The sequence below is a fragment of the Ambystoma mexicanum genome, chromosome 11, assembly GCF_040938575.1.
Source record: "Ambystoma mexicanum isolate Mex_15411 chromosome 11, UKY_AmexF1_1, whole genome shotgun sequence".
Lineage (NCBI taxonomy): Eukaryota > Metazoa > Chordata > Amphibia > Caudata > Ambystomatidae > Ambystoma > Ambystoma mexicanum.
In genome coordinates this window covers 13,941,331-13,962,421 of record NC_090934.1, presented here as the reverse complement: position 1 = coordinate 13,962,421, position 21,091 = coordinate 13,941,331, and the positions used below count along the sequence as shown (strand labels likewise).

Below are 21,091 nucleotides of genomic sequence, written 5' to 3'. Positions count from 1 at the left end.
GGCCACTGATCCATTAGGGCCACATAGACCGGAACTATAGCAGAGGCGTAGACAGGGTAGGGCCTGAGCGGGCAAGGTCCACCCAAAATCTGTAAATGCCCACTCAGCAGCACTGCGTGGGCATTGTCTCTGCAGTGGGCCCAGGTGCATTAGCTGCAGGCTCCACTTGTTAGACAATCCTGGCTGTAGGCCGCTCTCCGGTAAAGAAGGGATATGGTATTTCTAAAGCCTTCTCTTTCCATCTCCTGCTCAGATGACCAACCCTGCCATACAGAATGACTTCAGCTACTACAGGCGGACAATTAGCCGGAACCGGATCAACAACTCCCAGGTGAGCTCACCACATGGCATGAATGAAGGATACATTATATATTGTGTGGACCACCCCCCATGTGTTTGATTTTTTAAATATATATACTTCTTAAGAAACCTTCTGTAAAAATGTGATACCCTTTTGAGCAAGTTTTGGGTACAACTACTTACGGAATTCAGCTTTGTCCCTAGAGACTGTGGTGACACACACCCTTTTTGTGTGAGCAGCTGCAGAGCCCTGTTCCTGTGAAAATCTCATACATTCTCACTTACATTTCAAATTCGAAAACTCATCGTCTGGTTGATGAATCATAAAAGGAGTATGAAAACATAGCAGTATACCTTAGGTGAGGTTTAAGCAGGATGCAAGGTGAGACACGACAAAAGACAATGGCCCTTTGCGGGACCCGACCTTAACGGCTAGTTTTACCAGCCGTTCAAGTAGGGTGCCGCAAAGGGACCTTGGTGCTAATTACGGTACTGCAATTTGCGGTACCGTAATTAGCGCCTTCCCCATTCCCATTATGCCCTATGGGGGCAAAAATGGGAATGGGGAAGTGCCTTGGTGAATGGGGAATTACCGCCCCCGCTCACCTTGGAGTAGGGCGGTAATTCCGCCATCCACCAAGGCGGACACGGTAAAATACCGGCGGCAACCATGGCGCTAATAGCGCCATGGTTACCGCCTACCATGTAATGAGGCCCAATACCTTCTAACTATCACGATAGATGCATGTTCTTCAACACGACTCTCATATTCAGCACAGACCTTTCCCAACTAAGAACACTTCTTACCTCTACCTGCCTCTTCTCTGCCATGCCAAGAGAGTCCTTGTCTTGGCATCTCCCTCATATGGACTGTCAGATCCTGGTCCGTATGGTATCTCATTGGCCATCATGTAGAGCCGCGTCTGGCATCTGTATGGCTCTTGGCACTTTGATGGCTTCTTGGTCTGGTGTGCGCCCCTGGAATCTAGGTTACGGTTCTTTTTGTTGGATAGTGTTGGTTGTCTGGTTGGGCGGTGGTGTAAGGGTTGTCTTTCCACAGGAACTCTTTGCTGTCTGCGTGCATGGGCTCATGACATGGGCTCATGACATGACGCTACTTCCATGGACAGGAGTTGAGAGCCCTGGCTTGGGATTTTCTTTTGAGGGTGGGGGAATACTTTATTCGACAAGAAGTCATCAGGTTCAAATACATCACAAAATACATGGTGTTAATATAATAAAAACCTACACAGATAAGCATTAACAAAATAATTCATGAATCTCAGGTTATTACATCAAGTTCTATGTTAAAAAGAATTTGAAGTCGTATCCAAAATATGCGAATGCAGATACTGCATAGACCATCATCGCCCCCATCCGCATAGGAACGCATTAAAAACCCCATTGTAAGTCTGGGGATCTGTGCTCGCAGCCTAAACACTATTAATTTTGGAACAAAAATACACAATCGGCAAAGGGCATCACCACTTTATCGGTGCCCTCCTCAGCAGCCAAGCTCTGTGCAAACACTGCTAAAGGAAGGGAACTTTGGGTTAGAAATAGCAATGCAGGTCTAAGCGAATAAATACCAGCCTCCAGCAGGACAGGTCTCAAATACAATTGTCTTATCCACAAGGTTGACGCACAAAGAAAAAGGAAATGTGAGACTGTCTCCTTAGCAGCTCCACACATTGGGCACTTATCAGAGTCAGAGCCCTTCCGTGCAAAATACCCAGCCTGGGCTGCGTGGACAACAATCTCTCAAAAGCTCCTGCCCATGTTCCAGAAACTCAAAGCCCAACTTTAGCTTTGATGCGTCACGCAAGAGAAGATCCCAAGCTCTCTGCTGGGAGAGTTGCTTGAGTCTACTCAAGCTTGAAGCACAGAGGCTCTGTGAGTTTTCCTTGCACTGGTTGGGTCCACACTCTTACCCGAAGGGATGCTGGCCTAAGCATCATTTCTACACCCAATGGAGTAGGGCCTTATTCTAAATGGACTAGAGCTGTCGGTGCACTCACAAGTAACAACAATAACTTCTTCATAAAGTTGTTTTCCCTAGCAAGCATCTTCTCAGCCTTCGCATACCCCCACATTTCTGCCCCATGAAGTGCTGCCCACGAGCCTGTCTCTGGTATAATTCCAGTGCCGGCGATATAGCACCGCTCCCATAACAGATAAAGAAAGCTCCCTTTACCCTGCACTTGCTGATTTTGATTTTGATTTTGAATTATTTACATTGCACGCACAACAAACTAAATTGTATCCTGGCGCAGTTGGAACCATAAGCTGAAAAACAGATGTTAGCGCTATAGATGGGTTTGAATACCAGTGAAATGTAAAGAGAGATTTATGGAGAAAACTGTAAAATAGCCAGACCTACTTAAACAGGTAGGTCTTTAACCATGCTCTGAACGTTGAGCGGGAAACTGCCCTTCTTAGGTTCAGTGGGAGGCTATTCCAGTTGGTCCTGGGAATGGAAAGCAAGTACTGATCTTCTGAGCTTACGGCCCGGGTCGAGTGGCATTGCTTAAATGAATTTATTAAATAAATTGGCGCCAGTCCGTTGATACATTTATACACCAGACATCCAATTTTAAATTGTATGCGATCTTCCGTCGCTAGCCAATGCAGTGATCGGCGAAGCCCTGAGCTTGGTGTATTCTTGGCAACATCAAAAACCAGTCTTACACCTGCATTTTGGCCTTTTTGTAGGTGGTGAATGTGTTTGGCCAGAGCTCTGGCCAAGAGTCCATTACAATAGTCCATTAGAGTTGACCAGAGCTCCCACCACCATCGCACAATCGGTATCAGGTACATAGGGTAATGCTTGACGTATGAGACGGATGTTGTAAAAAAAACTATTGTATTTTGGCATAGACCTGACCATTACAGCCTCGATCACTCTGCCAAATACAGCCAAGACGTTTTATCTTACTCGCATATTTGAGTCTAGTCCCCAAAAACTGGGGGGGTAGAGGGCAACTTTTTCCCTCAAGCAAATTTTTAGGACCAAATAAAATCACTTCAGTTTTTTTAGGGATTAAGTTGCAGCCAATTTTGTTTCCATCCAGATCCCTATTTCTTCAAGACACTTACTCACTACAGCAATTACATCTTCCATATCATCGAGCCTAATGTATAGCTGGGCATCATCAGCGTAGGAATGAAATTGAAGATGATATTTCTCCAGAATGTGCATCAGAGCACAAAGATATATAAGGAATAGAAGCGGAGAAAGTGCTGATTCCTGTGGGAAGCCACAGCACTGAAGATGAATTTCAGATAGAAAGCCCCCCCCCCGTCTGTACTCGTTGTTTACACCCAGTAAGAAATTAGGTAAACCAATCAAGGGCACAGGCATCTACGTTCACAAGATTCTTCAAACGGTCCAACAAAATGCCATGGGCCACCGTATCAAAAGCGGTGGACAGGTCGAGCATCACAAGCAGGGACAGTTTACCTGCATCCCTGGCCTGAAGAAGCTTGTCCCATACCACCAACAGGGCCGTCTCCATCCCATGCTTGGGGTGAAAGCTGGACTGTACGGGATGGAGAAAACCACTCTCATCAATGTCATTCAGTAGCTGACTTGTGACCACCATTTCCAAGACTTTTCCTGCCCATGGGAGACCTGCAATTTGAGGATAATTGTTATAGTCCTCCGGGTCGAGAGTGGGCTTTTTCAATAAAGGGGAGACAATAGATAATTTCAAGGAGTCAGGAAGTACTCCCTGAATTAATGACAAATTTACAAATTTAGGTCATAAACAGGCTAAGTTCAAGCGAAAGTCGCTTAGTGATTAAAGCAGGAAATGGAAAAAGTGAATCATTTGTCGCTTAGTGACTAAAGCAGGAAATGGAAAAAGTGAATCATTTGTGGGCTTTGGTTATGACATAAGAATACAGATGTCATCTTCGGACAGTTGTTTAAAACTCAACTGAACTATCCCAGTCATTACAAACTCTGGTGTGCTAATGATGGTTTTATTTTTATTGGCAACGTCTGATTGAGATATAGTGTCAAGTTCTCTATGAAGCCTGATGTTATTTTGAATATTCAAGATTTTGGGCCTCATTACGACTCAGGCGGTAAGGGTTTTACGACGCCGACCCTTACCGCCTGAGTACGAGGTCCCTTAGCGCCATGGCGGATTTAACACCTGCTTTTAGCAGGTGTTAAAATCCATGGCGCTAAGGGACCATGGAGTTAATTACGCCACCGTAATTTACGGTGGCGTAATTAACGCCTTCCCCACTCCCATTATGCCCTATGGGGCAAAAATGGGAATGGGGAAGGGTAAATGGGGATTGGGGACTTACCGCCCCGCCAACCTCGGAATGGGGCGGTAAGTCCGCCAACCACCATGGCGTAAACGTAGTTTACGCCATGGTGGTAAAGTCACGGCCCAGGCGGTAACTTACCGCCTGGGTCGTAATGAGGCCCTTTGTCTCTAAAGAACGTATTCAACCCCTTAACATGAATAACGGACAAGGTTTTCACTGGAATATTAGTGTTAGAGTTGACAAAGTTAGCAATTGTTTTAAAATATTCCTGTGGGCGATTTCCTGCTACAATAACTCTTTTAGACAAAAAATTGTATTTGGCTTCAAACAGAGCCTTTTTATAGTTACTCAGTGCAATTCTTGCCAATGCAGCATGTTCAGGAGATTTCAAGAGGAACCATCTCTTTTCATGACATTTGTGTTCCTTTTTAGCTGAAGAAGAGGCAGATGTACCCTGCCTTAGATGACCCTTTTTGGGCTATAGTTCTCAGAGGGGCATATTTTGTGCAAATCATACTCATAATTTGAGTCCCATGTTGGAATAGGGCATTGCAATCTTGCAACAGGGCACAGCTACTCAAATCCTCACTTAATTCGGCTCCAGGTATACCGTCCAATTCCTTTTTCTTTCGGGCAAGTTTCTGCAATCACTCTCTTGCTACTAGGTCTTTCCCCTCTTCCCTCAAGCATTCTCTTGTGGGCCCCCTCCTGAAAATGTCTTCTGCTGACCCATCGTGTCCAGCTAACTACCGCCTCATCTCTATCACTCCTTTTCTTGGGAACCTCCTGAAGAAGCTGTTCTTCCCCCGACTGGCACAGCATACTGAGATCGTTGGTTGCCTCCACGACCATCAATCTGGATTCCGAGCATCCAGAGGCACGGAAACTGCTCTTCTGAACACCTGTGAAGAACTGCTCACATCTCTTAACTCTGACTCTCCTGCTGTTTTCATTCTACTTGATCTCTCCTCTGCAATTGATATGGTCAACCACTCCATCCTCATAAAATGGCTCCATGATACCCTTGGGATCTCAGAGCGGGCACTGGACTGGCTGATCTCCTTCCTCACTGACCATCCCTCCCAGGTCATCCTGGTCTCTCTCTCCGCTCCTACCTCTATCTCTACCTGTGGCATTCTCCAGGGCTCGAACCTCTCACCCTGGCTCTTTAACCTCTATCTTGCTAAGCTTACTCACCTTATCTAGACTTTCTTCCCCTCACTTCCAGTGTTATGCAGATGACCACCAACTCTTCTTCAAACTTCCCTCCGATACTCTCCTTACTTCCTCTACCATTCCCGACTGCATCCAGTCCTGGTGTGCCTCCAATGATCTCTGCCTCAATGTCAGCAAGACAGGCATCCTTCCTATTGGGACTCCCACTCCCTCTCCCCCCCCCATTCTGGCATCTTCTATGGGCCCTCCCCCTCCTTCTGCATCTGAAGCCAGAAACCTTGGAGTCATCTTCGACTCCTCTCTCTCTTTCCTCCCTCACATCTTGGACCTTGTCAATAAGGCCCATTTTCAAGTCCACCTCCTCAGGGCTATGCTTCCTTTCCTCACTTTTCCCCAGAAGCTCAATGTCCATAGAGCTCTGGTACTCTCTAGGGGTACGACGTCCTTTCGTCGCAGGATGTTTTTTCGCTGGGTTTTTTACCGCAATTCTTTTTGGGAAAAACCCATCAAATGTTTTAGAAAATCACGAGATCGGGGGGGGGGGAACCCCCCCAACAAAAAAAAAGATTCAATGTTTTTTTAGAGAAAATAAATTGCGGTAAAAAACCCTGCCAAAAAACATCCCGCGATGAAATGACATGGAACCTCTCTAGGCTGGGCTACTGCAAGAGCGTCTTCCTTAATCTACCCTCTTCCTCTCTCTGCCCCTTCCAAATTGTCCAGAATATGGCTGCAAGACTTATCCTTGGCCTAAAGCCCAGCGACCGTATCTCACAGCCCTAAAATCCCTCCACTGGCTCCCGGTTGCTGCATGGATCAAATTCAAATCCCTCTGCATCATCCATAAGGCTGTCTTGGGCCGTGGACCAATCTATCCCCAACTTGCTCTCACCAAATACCTTCCTTCCAGATCTTTACGCTCCTCCAGTCCCAACTCTCTGCATATCAGGCACTTTTCTAAGCAGCGAGCTGGTAGCAGATCACTGTCCTCGACTGGCTCCCCCCTCTGGACCAGCCTCGGCCTTCCTCTCCATCTTAAGCCGGGTCTCTTCAAATTCCGGAAGCTTCTCAAGACTTTCCTCTTCACCTCCTCCTTCCCCTTCTCACTCCCTTGCTAATACCCCACAGTCGCTGAGATTGGTGGCCTGGCACCTTATGTGTCCGCTGCATCCCGGCCTTCCCCCCAATCGCCCTCAGCCTTCAGCCCGATCCCAGCACTTGCTTTCAGTCACCCCCTGGCTTGTGTTCTCACTCGCCTGCACTTATTATTGGCAGGTGATCTCTCTCTACTAAGCGATTCCTGCAAGACACTTACTACTGCACACAACTGACTCCTTGGCACTTCCCTCTCTGGACCTCCTAGCACTTACCCCCTTCCCTGTCCCTTCTCTCACTCGCTGCACTTGCACGCTTTGAATGCTCACAAGGCCTAGTAGGACCTCCCCTTTCCTGTTCATCTGTTTATATCATTTGTCTTTGTTCCCATGTCCCCTCCCCCGTTGCCCTGTGGGCGCTTTGAAACACAATTACTGTATGTATAAGCGCCTTACAAATGCACAATAAATAAAAAAATATATAAAGAAAGACCGATTTGCACCGCTAAACTTTTCCAGCGTGGTGGCAGCCCTGTTGGCCTGGGCCACCCATCCTGGACTTTCCTGGAATCTTACTCCAAAGTAATCAAAACAGAACCTTGCCTACCACCGGAGCCTACCCCCCCAAAATATGTCTGTTCGCAGGTAACTCTTTATGACACCTTGAGGTACAGGTGACAGTGCCATAATGTCATATACAGGTAACTATGAATCTGTATGACACCTAGCCGTACAGGTGACACTGTCACTCCTGGCTGCACAGAGGACACAGTCACTCCTGGCTGTACAGGGGACACTTACATTCCTAGATGCACAGGGGTTACTTACATTCCTGGCTGCACAGGGGTCACTGCCACTCCTGGCTGTGCACAGGACAGCACCACTCCTGGCAGTTCAGGTGATACTGTGCACAGGACAGCACCATTCCTGGCGGTTCAGGTGATACTGTCACTCCTGGATGTACATGGGACACTGTCACTCCTGGCTGTACAGGGGACACTTACATTCCTGGCTGCACAGGGGTTACTTACATTCCTGGCTGCACAGGGGTTACTTACATTCCTGGCTGCACAGGGGTCACTGCCACTCCTGGCTGTGCACAGGACAGCACCACTCCTGGCAGTTCAGGTGATACTGTCACCCCTGGCTGTACAGGGGACACTCATGTCACTGTATAACACCTGGACGTTATGTTATGTTAGTTGCTTGTATATCATTGGCCACAGCTTTGAGTCAGTGTGTGATGCCTGCCAGTAAGTTGTCTGCATGTGACACCAGCCTCTCACTGTACACCCATCTCTATGTCCTTACTCCCTATGCTGCAGTTAGACGCAGAGAGCGACGTCAACAATGAAATGGCCAACAGGATGTCACTCTTCTATGCAGAGGCCACGCCTATGCTGAAAACATTGAGTAACGCCACAACAAAGTTTGTTTCAGAGGTAAGTGTGCTGCACAATGGATGTAGGGGCCAGAGACTGCAAGGTGGGTGTACGGGGCAGTAAAAGGGAGCAGGTAGTGCATAAGGGACTGGAGGGTAGAATATACAGAGAAAGAAGGGACAGTCAAAGAGTGAAAGGGAAAAGTAAGGGCAGGGGGCTCAGGGACATGAAGCAAGAATGAGAGGTGTAAGGGTGTAGGAGAAAGATATTGACGCAAAGGTGTCATGTTTATGGCTATAAACATTTATTAACGAAATGAGGTTTGGGGAAAACCTAACTATGCCTAATAATAAGAGGGGTTTTCCTGCCTCAAGGAATAATATAAGGAGTCTGTCAGGGTGTCCAAAGGAAACAAAGTCAAGAGTTTCTCCTCCCATGTTTGTGGAGCGGTCGTTCCGCTTGGGACACGCTCCACTTCTGCTTGCCCCCACCTCGGCGCCTCGGTCAGTGCTCTTCCTTCTCTCAGGTCTCTGCATGCTCTTGCGGCTCCTCCAGAGGGCTCAACGCCATTCCCAGTCCTTCCTCTGTTTTTATACTCCATTGTACTTCAGATTGTCCAAATTGGCTAGACTGCTCTGTTTGGACTTGCTCAGTATTCCTTATTACTCTGCGCCTCTTTTTGTCTCATTTTCGCAGTTACAGTATTCACATGGGTAGTCAGTGTTCTCCCTCGACTTAATGTAAGTTGAGGAATTGGTATTTTCAAACTTACAATAATACATAGAGGAGGGAGGGACGGGGTTGCCCTGAAAGGGTAACAGGCTAAGGGAGTGGATAATGGGGTGTTTACAAGCAGCGTTCTCCCTGTAACGGCGTCCCTCGTCCCATAAGGAGTTTCCCCATCCATGTGAACCTCCCACAGTGCACTACCCCCAGGGGCACTATTGAACTGTGGCTGCTCCTGTATGGGAGAAGGGACGAGATCAAAGGACTCGTCATACACCCTTCCCCTAATGACGCTGGGTTCCTCTTCTTCCAGAGGAAAATGGGATAGGAAACCGATGTTTCCCTGTTCTTTTCCCCTTCAGAAAGGCTGAAAATCAAGGAACCGTCGCATTATTCTGGCTTTGTGTCCTTTCGGAGGCTACGCCAGGTGCGAGGGGAGTGATTTGTTAGCAATCTGAATTCTTGTCCCTTCAGGTCATATTTGAGATGTCCTATTGCCCAAAGCTTCTAGCTCAATTGTTGCATAATTCCTTTCGTCTAATATAGAGTATGGGATGTTCAACTTCCTCATATTCCTGGGATAGAACTGCCCCCAATCCAACCTTAGAAGGCGTGTGTCTGGAGCAAAATATCTTTGTTGCATTTAGGGGCCTTTACGACGGGCTCTCTAAATAGGAGTGTTTTTTAAGTATCAAAACAAGCTTGGTCTCTTTTTGCCCATTGGATTTTCTGGGGGCAGAATTCTTTCATTTGTCATGTAGACAGGCTGTGATGGTGGAGTAGGTGGGCTAAACCTCCGGTACTGAGCCACTAGGCCTAGGAAAGATCTTAAATCCCATTTTGTTTTGGACACTTGGGTTTCTTGTACTGCCTTAACCTTGTCTGATTGAGGCTGAATTAACGTGTTCCCAACAAAGAAGCCTAGATATTTCATGGTGGATTGTGCCAGATGACATTACTTGTGATTAGCTGTGAGTCCTGTTTGTTTCAAGGCTTTTGGGATAGTATATAGATGTGAGAGATGTTCTTGCCAGGTCTTACTATATATGACAATTGGCCTCATTCTAAGTGTGCCAGTCCGGTAACAACGTTGCCGGTAACCCTACCAGCACCATTGCTACTGGACCGGTACACTACGAATCTTGCGACGGGTGTGGTCCCGCCTGCCACGGTCTGACATGGCGGGCGCAACGGGACCCGTCCACAGAGTTTCACGGAAGCACCGGCACCGTCATTGGCAGTGCCAGCGCTTCTGTGGTCCCCATTTCTATTGAGTCCTATGGGAATGGGGATTTACATTTACCAGCGCCTGAATTCTCAGAACACCGGGTCGTAATACCCCAGTGTTACTGGGAAGTCAGGCGCCGGTAAATATTGCAAGTCCAGCGGCAACCTGCTGGTTTTACCAGCACGGTTACCGCCAGACTTGTAATGAGGCCCTATGTCATCTAGATAGGCACCACAGAAGTTCAAATATGGTCTAAATATTCGATCCATTAATCTTTGAAAGGTAGCTGGGGGGCTGTGTAACCCGAATTAGAGAACTTTAAAATGGAATAGTCCATTCGGGTACAGAAGGCTGCCTTCTCTCTATCCTCAGTATTTAAAGTTACTTACCAGTAACCTTTAGTCAGATCAATCGTGGAGAGATATACCGTGGAACTCAATAGGTCAATGAGGTCATCAATTCTGGGCATTGGGTAGTTGCCATATTGTGAGACCTCATTGAGTTTCCGAAAGTCAATGCAGAACCTCCACCACTGACCTGGCTTGGCTATGAGTATTTCCTAACATGTTCTCTACCTCTAGCACAATGATATATTTCCGGTCTTCTGGGATTCTGTAAGGTCTCAAGTTGTTTATTTTACCTGGTGGGGTGCGAATATGAAGATACATGCCCTTAACTCTCGCGGGTTGCTCGCTGAAGCCTTTTGAAAACTGATTTAAGAGGGCATGGAAGTCTTGTTTTTGAAGTGTTGGGAGGTCGGATGGAACCAGATTTAACCCATTTGTCTCTTCCGACAGGCGATTGACCATTAACACAGATGATGATTCAATGGGATCTTCCTTCCATTCTTTGAGCAAATTTATATGGTATACTTGTGGTTTTAATCTTCTATCGGGATGGGAATCCCGATAATTACAGGAACCAGTTCTTTCCAAGATTTCATATGCTCCATATCGCCGAGATAGCATCTTGTGTTCTAAGGTTGGAAGTAACACAAGTACTTTTTGGTAAAGGGAGAAGGATCGGGTAGCTGCCTTCTTGTCATACAGGGTTTTATGATGTTCTTGGACTTTACTCAGATGTTCATGAACTATACCTCTCACTTAGTTCATGTGTTCCTTAATCTGCTGCGTGGTTTGTTACAGTGGTAGGATGGCTTACTCCCTTTCCTCGCAGGTTTCGCACACCATGCCTAAGACATCTCTGGGATCTCTCCCATACAACAGTTCGAAAGGCAAAAACTGTGAGGCCTTTCAGATGGCAAATAAAGCCCAGGGAATCGTGGCATCTCAGTTTTTGCCATCGGCTTCCACCAGCTTTTTTTATACGCTTTTAAATGTTTTATTCATTCGACTGTGCCATCCGTTTGGGGGTTATATACGGAGGATCTTAGTGTCTTCATTTGTACTATTTGTTTCACCTCACCTATGATCTTGCTCATAAAGGTGGTCCCATGGTGAATTAGAATTGCCTTTGGGAACACTAACCGGGATAGAAAAGGGATGAGATGCTTTAGAATTTGCCACAAGGTGTTGTTATGCATAGGGAAGGCCTCAGGATAGTGGGTAGCATAATCTACTATGACCAAGATTTATTTGTTTCCCATTTTCAACGTTTCTAAGGGTCCTACAATGTCAATCCCGATATGGGAAAATGGAACATCTATAACTGGTAAGAATTGTAGGGGGGCTGGAGGAGGCTTTTTGGCGTAAGGCACACGTGAATATAAAGTTCCTTCAATCCGTGTATACCCCGGGCCAATAGAAGCGATTTACCACCTGTCCTTGGGTTTTGGCTGTACCAAGTTGCAGAGGTGAGGTGAGCATGAGCAATTTCTAAGAGTATTCTTCTATGACTCCTATGGACTACTATTTGTGATCTGGGCTGAGCCTCACTATTAGTGTCCTCTCTATATAATATTCACGGCCTGATGAAAACAGAAATGGGCCCTCCTTCCCCCTGTTCAGGTACAACTTTAAGGAAAGCCTCTGCAAGGATGGGGTCTTTGCGTTGAGCAAATGCTAGGTCTGGGATTATTTCTGAAGTTTCTTCTCCCCAACTAGGTGGGGGTTTGGGTGCTTTATCTGCATCCCCAAAGCCTTTTGTTCACCTCTCGGTTGTCTCTGTTTGTGCTACATCTTGGAATTCTGGGAATACCAAATTTTCAAGAATGCCCGAGCAATCTTCTGCCCAACACTCACATGGTAGTCATTTTTACAATTATTTTGAATCAAGACTTTGATATCCCCTCAATAGTCCGGGTCGATCTACCCTGCCATTACATCTAGGCCAAGTTTCCAGGCCAATATTGATTTGCACACAAGCCTGATATAGGTACCGTGAGGGGGGAACGGGACTAACCCTGTGGGGACCAACTCTCATTCACCGGCTTAATGTCTCGGGAGGATAGCTCAGGGGCAACGTACTCACCTTGGAAGCAAGACGATGCAGAGCAACACAGGTTCGATCCCCGGGTCCGCGCTTAGAAACCTCTGGGTATTAATTATTTTATTTTATTTATTTTTTACATTTATATAGTGCACAGAAAGCCCAGGGGCATTACGGCGCTGTTACTTGCAGCAAACGTAGTTACAATATGCATAAGTTAAAACATTTGAGCGCAGAGATGCAGTACATGTTATACATAAGATGACGAGCATAGTCAAGATATCTATGGATGTCGTGGCAAGGGTGTGGTGATCAGGCGAATGGGGTGGTTTTCAAGGTTTTGCGGAAGGCGGAGAGTGAGGGTTCAGCTCGCAGGGCAATGGGGAGGGCATTCCAGTTCAGGGCAGCTAGGTAGGGGAAGCTGGCACCACCTGCTCTTGCTCTTTTTACCATGGGTACGGTGAGAAGGTTGGCATAGGGGGTCCTAGTTGGTCTTGAGGATGAGGCAAGGTGGGTCCTTTGTGATAGGTAAGGAAAGGTAAGCGCATTATAAATAACCAATTATACTTATACTTATAATGACATGGTCAAGGCTACTCGAGAGATCAAAGCCAATTGATGCTGGAGTGGCAACAGAGGGATTCAAGGCTTAGTTAGTGAGTTTTGTGAATTCTAGGGTCCCCCGATTTTCATCAACTGGGTCAGATCCCACGGCTGACACCATATGTAAGGGTGTAGGAGTAAGAGATCGACACAATGGTGTTAAGGAGAATTCTCATTCTATGGCTAATTCCCTTACCTATAGAGTCCCCCAGCAGCTTTGCTGGATTTGAAGGGTTTGTTTCTTCTTACCTGCTAAGAGTGAGACTCTTTTTCCCACTCTTAGGCATTTTTGCTATGTGTATTCTAGGCTATTTTTGTGTTTAATGTCTATGGGATTTTCTCACCCCCATAGGAACCATCTTTATGTACATGTGTTACACAGCACCCTTCGTGCAGTGACACAGGGGTGTCGTAGCGACCCCCAAACATAGACTCCATAGCCTGGGGCTGACTACTGTCTCCCAGGGCATGTAAAGTCCCAATTGACTTTACTAGTCAATTTTTATGAACTAAACCAGTACAACATTATTTCATTCAGGGGTTGCCCCACACTGTGGTGATTAATCCCTCCTACCAAGTGAGGATTCAATATATCCTCATTTGGTAGGAATAGAGAAGCCAACAGAAATCACAATTCAAACTTTTGCCCCTGAAGAATGTCCAGTTATTAACAACATGAAGGACAGAAACTTATATAAATTAAGGGCTCTTTTTGTACACAGTAGGAAGCAAGAGTAATTATGTTGCTACTGCGTAGTGTATCAAGCATTTGTAAACTTGACTCTGTGTGGTGGAAAAACTACTTTTAACATTGTATACTTTTATGTGGTGTATATGTGTTTTTTTAATGTATTTTGATACTTGTGCTATGAATAAGTAAATGAATTAAAAAATGATATTTTTAGTAAATGGCTTACACATCTTCTTAATCATATTATACACAGCCCATATCTGCTAAGGGGTTGTGACAGTGTTTCGTATTTCCGAGGGTAACATGTTGTGTTAGTGATCATGTATGTGTCCCTTCTTTTGGTTAAATAGATATACTAAACCAGTACAACCCATCTTACTATGGAGATACTGGGAAAGGTTAATAGTTTTTCTCTTATGTACATTTTCGAGGGAGTACCTTACAGTCCCTCTCTCTAAAGTTTCTGGCTGGTGGCAGTGGTTACTACCGTAAATATTCGACCGCAAATATTTTCCTATGGGATTTTCCCATTGTTCGAGGCTACCACTTTTTCTGACAGCCTCTAACATACCGCCGGTTCATTTTTATATTAACTTTACTCCGGTAGGTTTTATTTGCCAGAACTTTAATATAAATTCTTTCTCGTTTCTTTCTCTAAACTCCTAAACCAGGTCGGGGATCCTTTGTTCGTCATTTTGGCGGGCTTCTGCCCAGAAGCCCTCCTTTCGGCGCCACTGAGTCTGGGGTGGGTCCGTTGTGTGAGAGGGGGAGTAGGACCCCTGGACAGGGTTGCCTCCGCAACCCATGTCACACTCTATCCTGATAGGTTGGAGGGTCTCCCGCCAAGATGACCACTCCACTTTGTGAGTGACAGCTAGGCTGTATGAATGGGGATCTTTTTGCATAAAAGCAGGGTCCTGTGGACTGGAAGAGCAAGACGTTGCCACTGGAACTAAGAAGTGAAGAGGAGAGAAGCCAAAGACATCTGCAACGACTGAACCACCGGTGAAGCACTGCTGCAGCGTCTCACCACTTTTCTCCAGACGACGAGAGGAGAGCTTCATCTGCAAGAGCCTCCTTCCCTTGAGCTGGTGGGGCCAACGAGTTTGCCAATCGCCTTCCTGGACCTGCCTTGGTCGAATCGCCAGTACCCTGTACTCGGAGGCCGGATAGCCAAGCACCAGTCCACCCGGACTGCGATTTAAAGGAGCGTACCTTTTATTCGTCGGGCAGCACTGCGTCTGGTTTCATCCCTGGGTAGTGCAGTAACTCGAACCTTCCTCCACGACGAGAGCCTCTCTTCCCAAGCTGGATCACCCGAACTGCAGGAACTACCAGGAACAACCACCACTGCAGGAGCCACTTCTTCATTTTAAAGGTACGTTGTTCCGCCAGGCCGCCCTTTTGTCGCGGTAGCTCTAAAGGTGTTTTAAATCATTTACCTACCTGTTGGGTTGGCCGCCCCTCTCTCTTAACATTGTCTTTCGCTTTCTGCATCCACCTGTTCAATATCGTTAACCAAAGACTTGACCGCAGCTACAAGAACATTTTGCTCCTGGGCCCTTGCCCTGTACCATTTACTCTGGCACAGGCCTACTGACTCTGGCTACATCTGTTAGATCTGCCACCTTTAGATTGATTCTCAATGCGAACTGTGTTGGTGCTTCTGCTAACTACCCTTTTCTTCCCAGTACCTTGTGAAATGCCATTTTGCTCAGTTTTCATTTATGTATATTCTATATTGATGCACTGTCTTGCTTAAACTGGTTCACAAACTTCTGGGAAGTGTTGCTAGGGTGTGTGGGAAGCTATTTCTATATAATTTGTGCTTTCCCTCCCTTGTGAGAAATTGCTAGAGCATCCCTTGTGTGTGGTTTCTACTGTGCCGTTTTGCTCAGTTTTCACTCTGGTTCACTTGGTCTGCAATTCAACTAGGGAGTGTGTATATTTTTCCTTGACTTCATTTTAACTTGCTTGCCAACTGTGATTAATGTGTTTTACTAGAAGTGTATAAAATAAATATATATATACTTTTTAATACAAAGCTTTGGTCAGTGTTTCCTTGTTCCATAGTACTGTAGGCCTAATGTGTAATGTGTAAACCCTGAATACTGCTCATCTCCCTCTTGAGATAAGACTGACTGCTCAGCCACAGCTACCAACCAAATCTTTGTGGTACAGACTGATACCAAAGGGGATTTATTGCTCTCACCTGTAGTCCTAATCTTGTGTAGTGCTCCCTAAGGGAACTGCACAGGATTCTGCCTAACAAATGATGCCATATTTATTGCTATAAACCTTTATTAGCAAAATGAGGGTTGGGAAAAACCTAACTATCCCTATTAATAAGAGGGGTTTCCCTGCCTCAAAGAATAATCTAGGGAGTCTGTTAGGATGTCCAAAGGAAACAAAGTCCACCTTCGTGTCAAACCTATGTCCAGCCCTTACACTAGGAACTTAGAATAAGGTACAAGGTGATCTTCTTTGGCCCCAAAAGAATGTCTTTCTTCTTCTGCACGTGCGTTTTAAAAGTTCCTTTTCAGTGCATAAAACAAAGTTCAAATGGTGCAAAATCATAGGATTTGCAACTATGTGCCAAAAAGGTGGACAGGACCTCACAAGGCCAAGAGAGTGTCTCCCTTCTCTTGGCTTGGTATAATGTTCACACAAACCCAGGGGGGATGCTTCCCTTCCCCTGGTTCCAGCTTCTCTCACAGCCTACCTGGTTCACTAACCTGCCACCAGGTACTGTGACTATCAAGATGTCCAATGAGTCAATCCTCATATGGGTGCGAGTCCCAGACTCGCCTTTCTGTCTTATGTTCTGCAATACCCCCCTGCCCACCAAGTATCATAGGGTGGTTTTGGAAATGTTAAAGTTCTCTTGCCTCTGTCAGGGTCCCGGACCCTGTCTTCCGGACTTTGTGCACCCTTCCGGGTTCTCCATCAACTTCTTGTGGCCCCAGCGCCTCCCAGACAACCAGCGTATCTTTCTTCCTGGTCCGTGATGGTCCTGGGTCTTCCCAGGCACCTGCAGTCTGCCATGGGGTTTCCCCGACCTTTGTGGTCATTCTGTGGTCTGCAAAGACTCTGCAGTCATAATCTTTAACATGACGTTTCCCTCGCGCATTCTCCAGTATGTAGCAACACCAGGAATTTCTCCTCCCAGGTTTGTGGGGCGGTCCTTCTGCTCAGGATTCGCTCCACTACTACTTGCCCCCACCTCAGTGTCTCTGTCCATGCTCTTCCCTCTCTCGGGTCTCTGATTGCTCTCGAGGCTCCTCCAGGGAAGGCTCAATGCCATTCCCAGTCCTTGCTCTGTTTTTATACTCTGTTGTACTTTAGATTGTCCTAATTGTCTAGACTGTGCTGTTTGGACGTGCGCAGTATTTCGTATTACTCTGCGCCTCTTCTTCATTTCAGTTTCCCAGTCACAGTATTCAAATGGGTAGTCAGTGTTCTCCCTCTTCTCAGTGTAAGGTAAGGAATTGGTATTTTCTACCTTACAATAACACGTAGAGGACGTAGGGACTGGGTTGCCCTGAAAGGGTAACAGGCTAAGGGAGTGGATAATGGGGCATTTACATACCACATTCTCCCTGTTACGTCGTCCCTCGTCCCATAAGGGATTTCCCCACCCATGTGAACCTCCCGTGGTGCACCACCCCCAGGGAGACTATTGGACTGTGGCTGCACCTCCCTGGCCCAATGGAGGGGTCCTCCCCTATGGGAGAAGGGACGAAATGCAAGGACTTGTCACCGAGGACACAAAGATTGTGAGGAAGGAGTAAGGGAGAGTGAGAGTGGACTATCTAAGAAGTCGCTGTGGCATTAAGCAAGACTGAATGGACACAAACAGTAAGGAGACGGTAAGGAAGAGTGATAGAGGATAAGACAGTGGGAGTACAGTAAGGGGACTCTGGCATTCAGCAAGAATGGGAGGACACAAGCACAGTGAGGATAGAGTAAGGAAGAGTGATAGAGGACAAGACAGTGGGGATACAGTAAGGGGACTCTGGCATTCAGCAAGACTGAACGGACACAAACAGTAAGGAGATGGTAAGGAAGAGTGATAGAGGATAAGACAGTGGGAGTACAGTAAGGGGACTCTGGCATTCAGCAAGACTGAATGGACACAAACAGTAAGGAGACGGTAAGGAAGAGTGATAGAGGATAAGACAGTGGGAGTACAGTAAGGGGACTCTGGCATTCAGCAAGAATGAGAGGACACAAGCACAGTGAGGATAGAGTAAGGGAGAGTGAAAGAGGACAAGGCAGTGGGAGGACAGTAAGTGGACTCTGGCATTCAGCAAGAATGAGAGGACACAAACACAGTGAGGATATAGTATGGGAGAGTGAAAGAGGACAAGGCAGTGGGAGGACAGTAAGTGGACTCTGGCATTCAGCAAGAATGAGAGGACACAAACACAGTGAGGGTAGAGTATGGGAGAGTGAAAGAGGACAAGGCAGTGGGAGGACAGTAAGTGGACTCTGGCATTCAGCAAGAATAAGAGGACACAAACAGTAAGGAGAGGGTAAGGAAGAGTGATAGAGGATAAGACAGTGGGAGGACAGTAAGGGGACTCTGGCATTCAGCAAGAATGGGAGGACACAAGCACATTGAGGATAGAGTAGGGGAGAGTGAAAGAGGACAAGGCAGTGGGAGGACAGTAAGCAGACTCTGGCATTAAGCAAGAATGAGAGGACACAAACATGGTGAGAAGAGGGTAAGGAAGATTGAGAGCGGACAAGATAGTGAGAGTATAGTAAAGGGGATCAGGGACATGAAGAAAGAATGAGAAAACACAAAGACTGAGGAGAGGGTATGGGATAGTGAGCAAGGACAAGACAGTGGGAGTTTATTAAGGGGACTCTGGCATTAAACAAGAATGAGAGGACACAAACATGATGAGGAGAGGGTAAGGAAGATTGGGAGCAGACAAGACAGTGGGAGTGCACATGTATGCTCAACGAAAACTGGGGGTTTGTTTGCACCAATTTACGAACAGTGTGCAACCATAATAGAGGATTTTCTGTCTGGAAAAGTGTTGCACTCTCAGGAGAGACAAAGGTACAGGATCCCACCTCTAATCACAGAATATCTTAGAATCCCGCCCTCCTGAAAACAAGTGTGCCACACTTACCATTCTGTAGTTCAAAAACTGTTGTTTATTTGCACAAACAGTTCTGAACGTGAATCACAATTTGCCCTTTACTGATGACATGTGTGCCAGCAAAAACTCATTGCCTTTCTCAAATCAGGGCTATGCAAAACAAATCATGATAATAAACAGTGATGATAGCCACATGTGTGAACAAATCAAAAATATGTGACATGTCGTGTATATTAGCATTCAAAGACAGAGAGAAAGGGGATGGGGAATGGGGAAAGGATTGATGAGGAAATAAAGAAAATGCAAGCTCAGAACATGGAAACACAAAGGTAAACCATAAATATTCAAACCAATTTTTTAAACAGAAGATGGCATTGGCAAACCTAAGGCAAGATACAAATATTGTAATAAAAGAGGCCGACTAAGGTGGGAATATAGTAGTAATGAACCGCCAAGACTACTTGCAAATGGCGTATCAACACATTTCAATGGGCCTCATTACGACCCTGGCGTTAAGGGTTTAACGGCGCCGTAAAAGGTGTCGGCGCCGTTAAACCCTTAACGCCTGATTACGAGGTCCCTTTGTGGGACCCGACCTTAAAGGCTGGTTTTTCCAGCCGTTAAAGTAGGGACCTGCAAAGGGACTTTGGTGCTAATAACGGTACCGCAATTTGCGGTACCGTTATTAGCGCCTTCCCCCATTCCCATTGAGCCCTATGGGGCAAAAAGGGGAATGGGGAAGGGCCATGGCGGCATGGGGAATTACCGCCCCACCAACTCGGAATGGGGTGGTAATTCTCCATTCCGCCATGGCGGACACCGGCATGGACCATGGTGCTAATAACTCCATGGTCCTCCGCCTGGGTCGTAATGAGGCCCAATGCCTGATTGTTATGAGAAACTGTCCACCAATCCTAAGCAAACAATAGTTTTAGAATTGCAAAAGATGACCATAAACTGGCACAGACAAGCCCTAATAACTGAAAAGAAGTACCTATTTATTCAACATCCCAGAATGCCGACCATATACTTCTTGCTGAAGGGGCCCATTACGACCCCGGCGCTAAACCATGGTGCTATTAGCACCATGGTCCAAGCCGGGGTCCGCCATGGTGAATGGCGGAATTACCGCCCCATTCCAAGGTTGGCGGGGCGGTAATTCCCCATTCACCATGGCCCCTTCCCATTTTTGGCCGATAGGGCTCAATGGGAATGGGGAAGGCGCTAATTATGGCACCGTAAATTACGGTGCCGTAATTAGCTCCTAGGTCCCTTTGCGGGTTGGTTTTGTAACGCCTGCTAAAAGCAGGCGTTAAAGTGCAACCCGCATAGGGACCTCGTAATCAGGGGTTAAGGGTTTAACGGCGCCGACACCTTTTACGGTGCTGTTAACCCCTTAACGCCTGGGTTGTAATGAGGCCCAAGGTCTTTTCAACAAATTCCCAAAGGAAGACCCATTGTCAGCGGTAATGGGAGGGCAACCGAGACCATATCAGAGTACATAGACAATCTACTCAGACCAGAAGTACCTAAAGTTAAAGCGTATCTTAAAGATACCACTCACACCATACAGATCTTACGAAAAATCATCTGGCAAACTCAATATGTCCTTGCAACACTTGACATGTGTGCCTTATACACTTCGATCAAACACGAACAAGCAATACAAACTATTGACTATGGCCCTCATTACGACCCTGGCGGAAAGTGACTGACCGGAGCGCCACAGCGTAAATAGCGTTTCCGCCATTGCACGAAGGAGCAAAGTGCGGCCCATTCCGACCCATCGGGCACGAGCACCACGCCACGGCGGAAGTGCAAAGTCCGCGTTGGCGGAAATGACCCCAAAACGGCCCACACCGCCGCCGTACGGCGCCCTAGGTGCAATACCGCCACCCCTCTTAGCGGTCACCGCAGTGTGCGCCTACCGGAAAGTTCGGTGACCGGAAATATACGGAAACGGAAGTAAAAACATGGGCCCGGAACGGGAAACATCCCGCCGTACACCTATAAAACCACTAAAACCACACAACCACTAAAATCACTACCCTGAAACACACCCCAACCCGTCACCCACCCTAGCGAAACCAAGACAAATGGCAAAA

At 46.7% G+C, this 21,091-nt stretch overlaps 1 protein-coding gene across 4 annotated transcripts in view; it reads left to right on the top strand.

Moving 5' to 3' along the window:
• The window catches only part of LOC138502994 (CYFIP-related Rac1 interactor A-like), a 668,876-nt gene that overhangs the window by 428,024 nt on the left and 219,761 nt on the right, over positions 1–21,091 (top strand). For all 4 annotated transcript variants that reach the window (XM_069622402.1, XM_069622405.1, XM_069622404.1 and 1 more), the window contains 2 exons: positions 254–331; positions 8,180–8,296. In XM_069622402.1, coding sequence (XP_069478503.1) covers positions 254–331; positions 8,180–8,296 — 195 coding nt within the window. The remainder of the gene's footprint in view (positions 1–253; positions 332–8,179; positions 8,297–21,091) is intronic.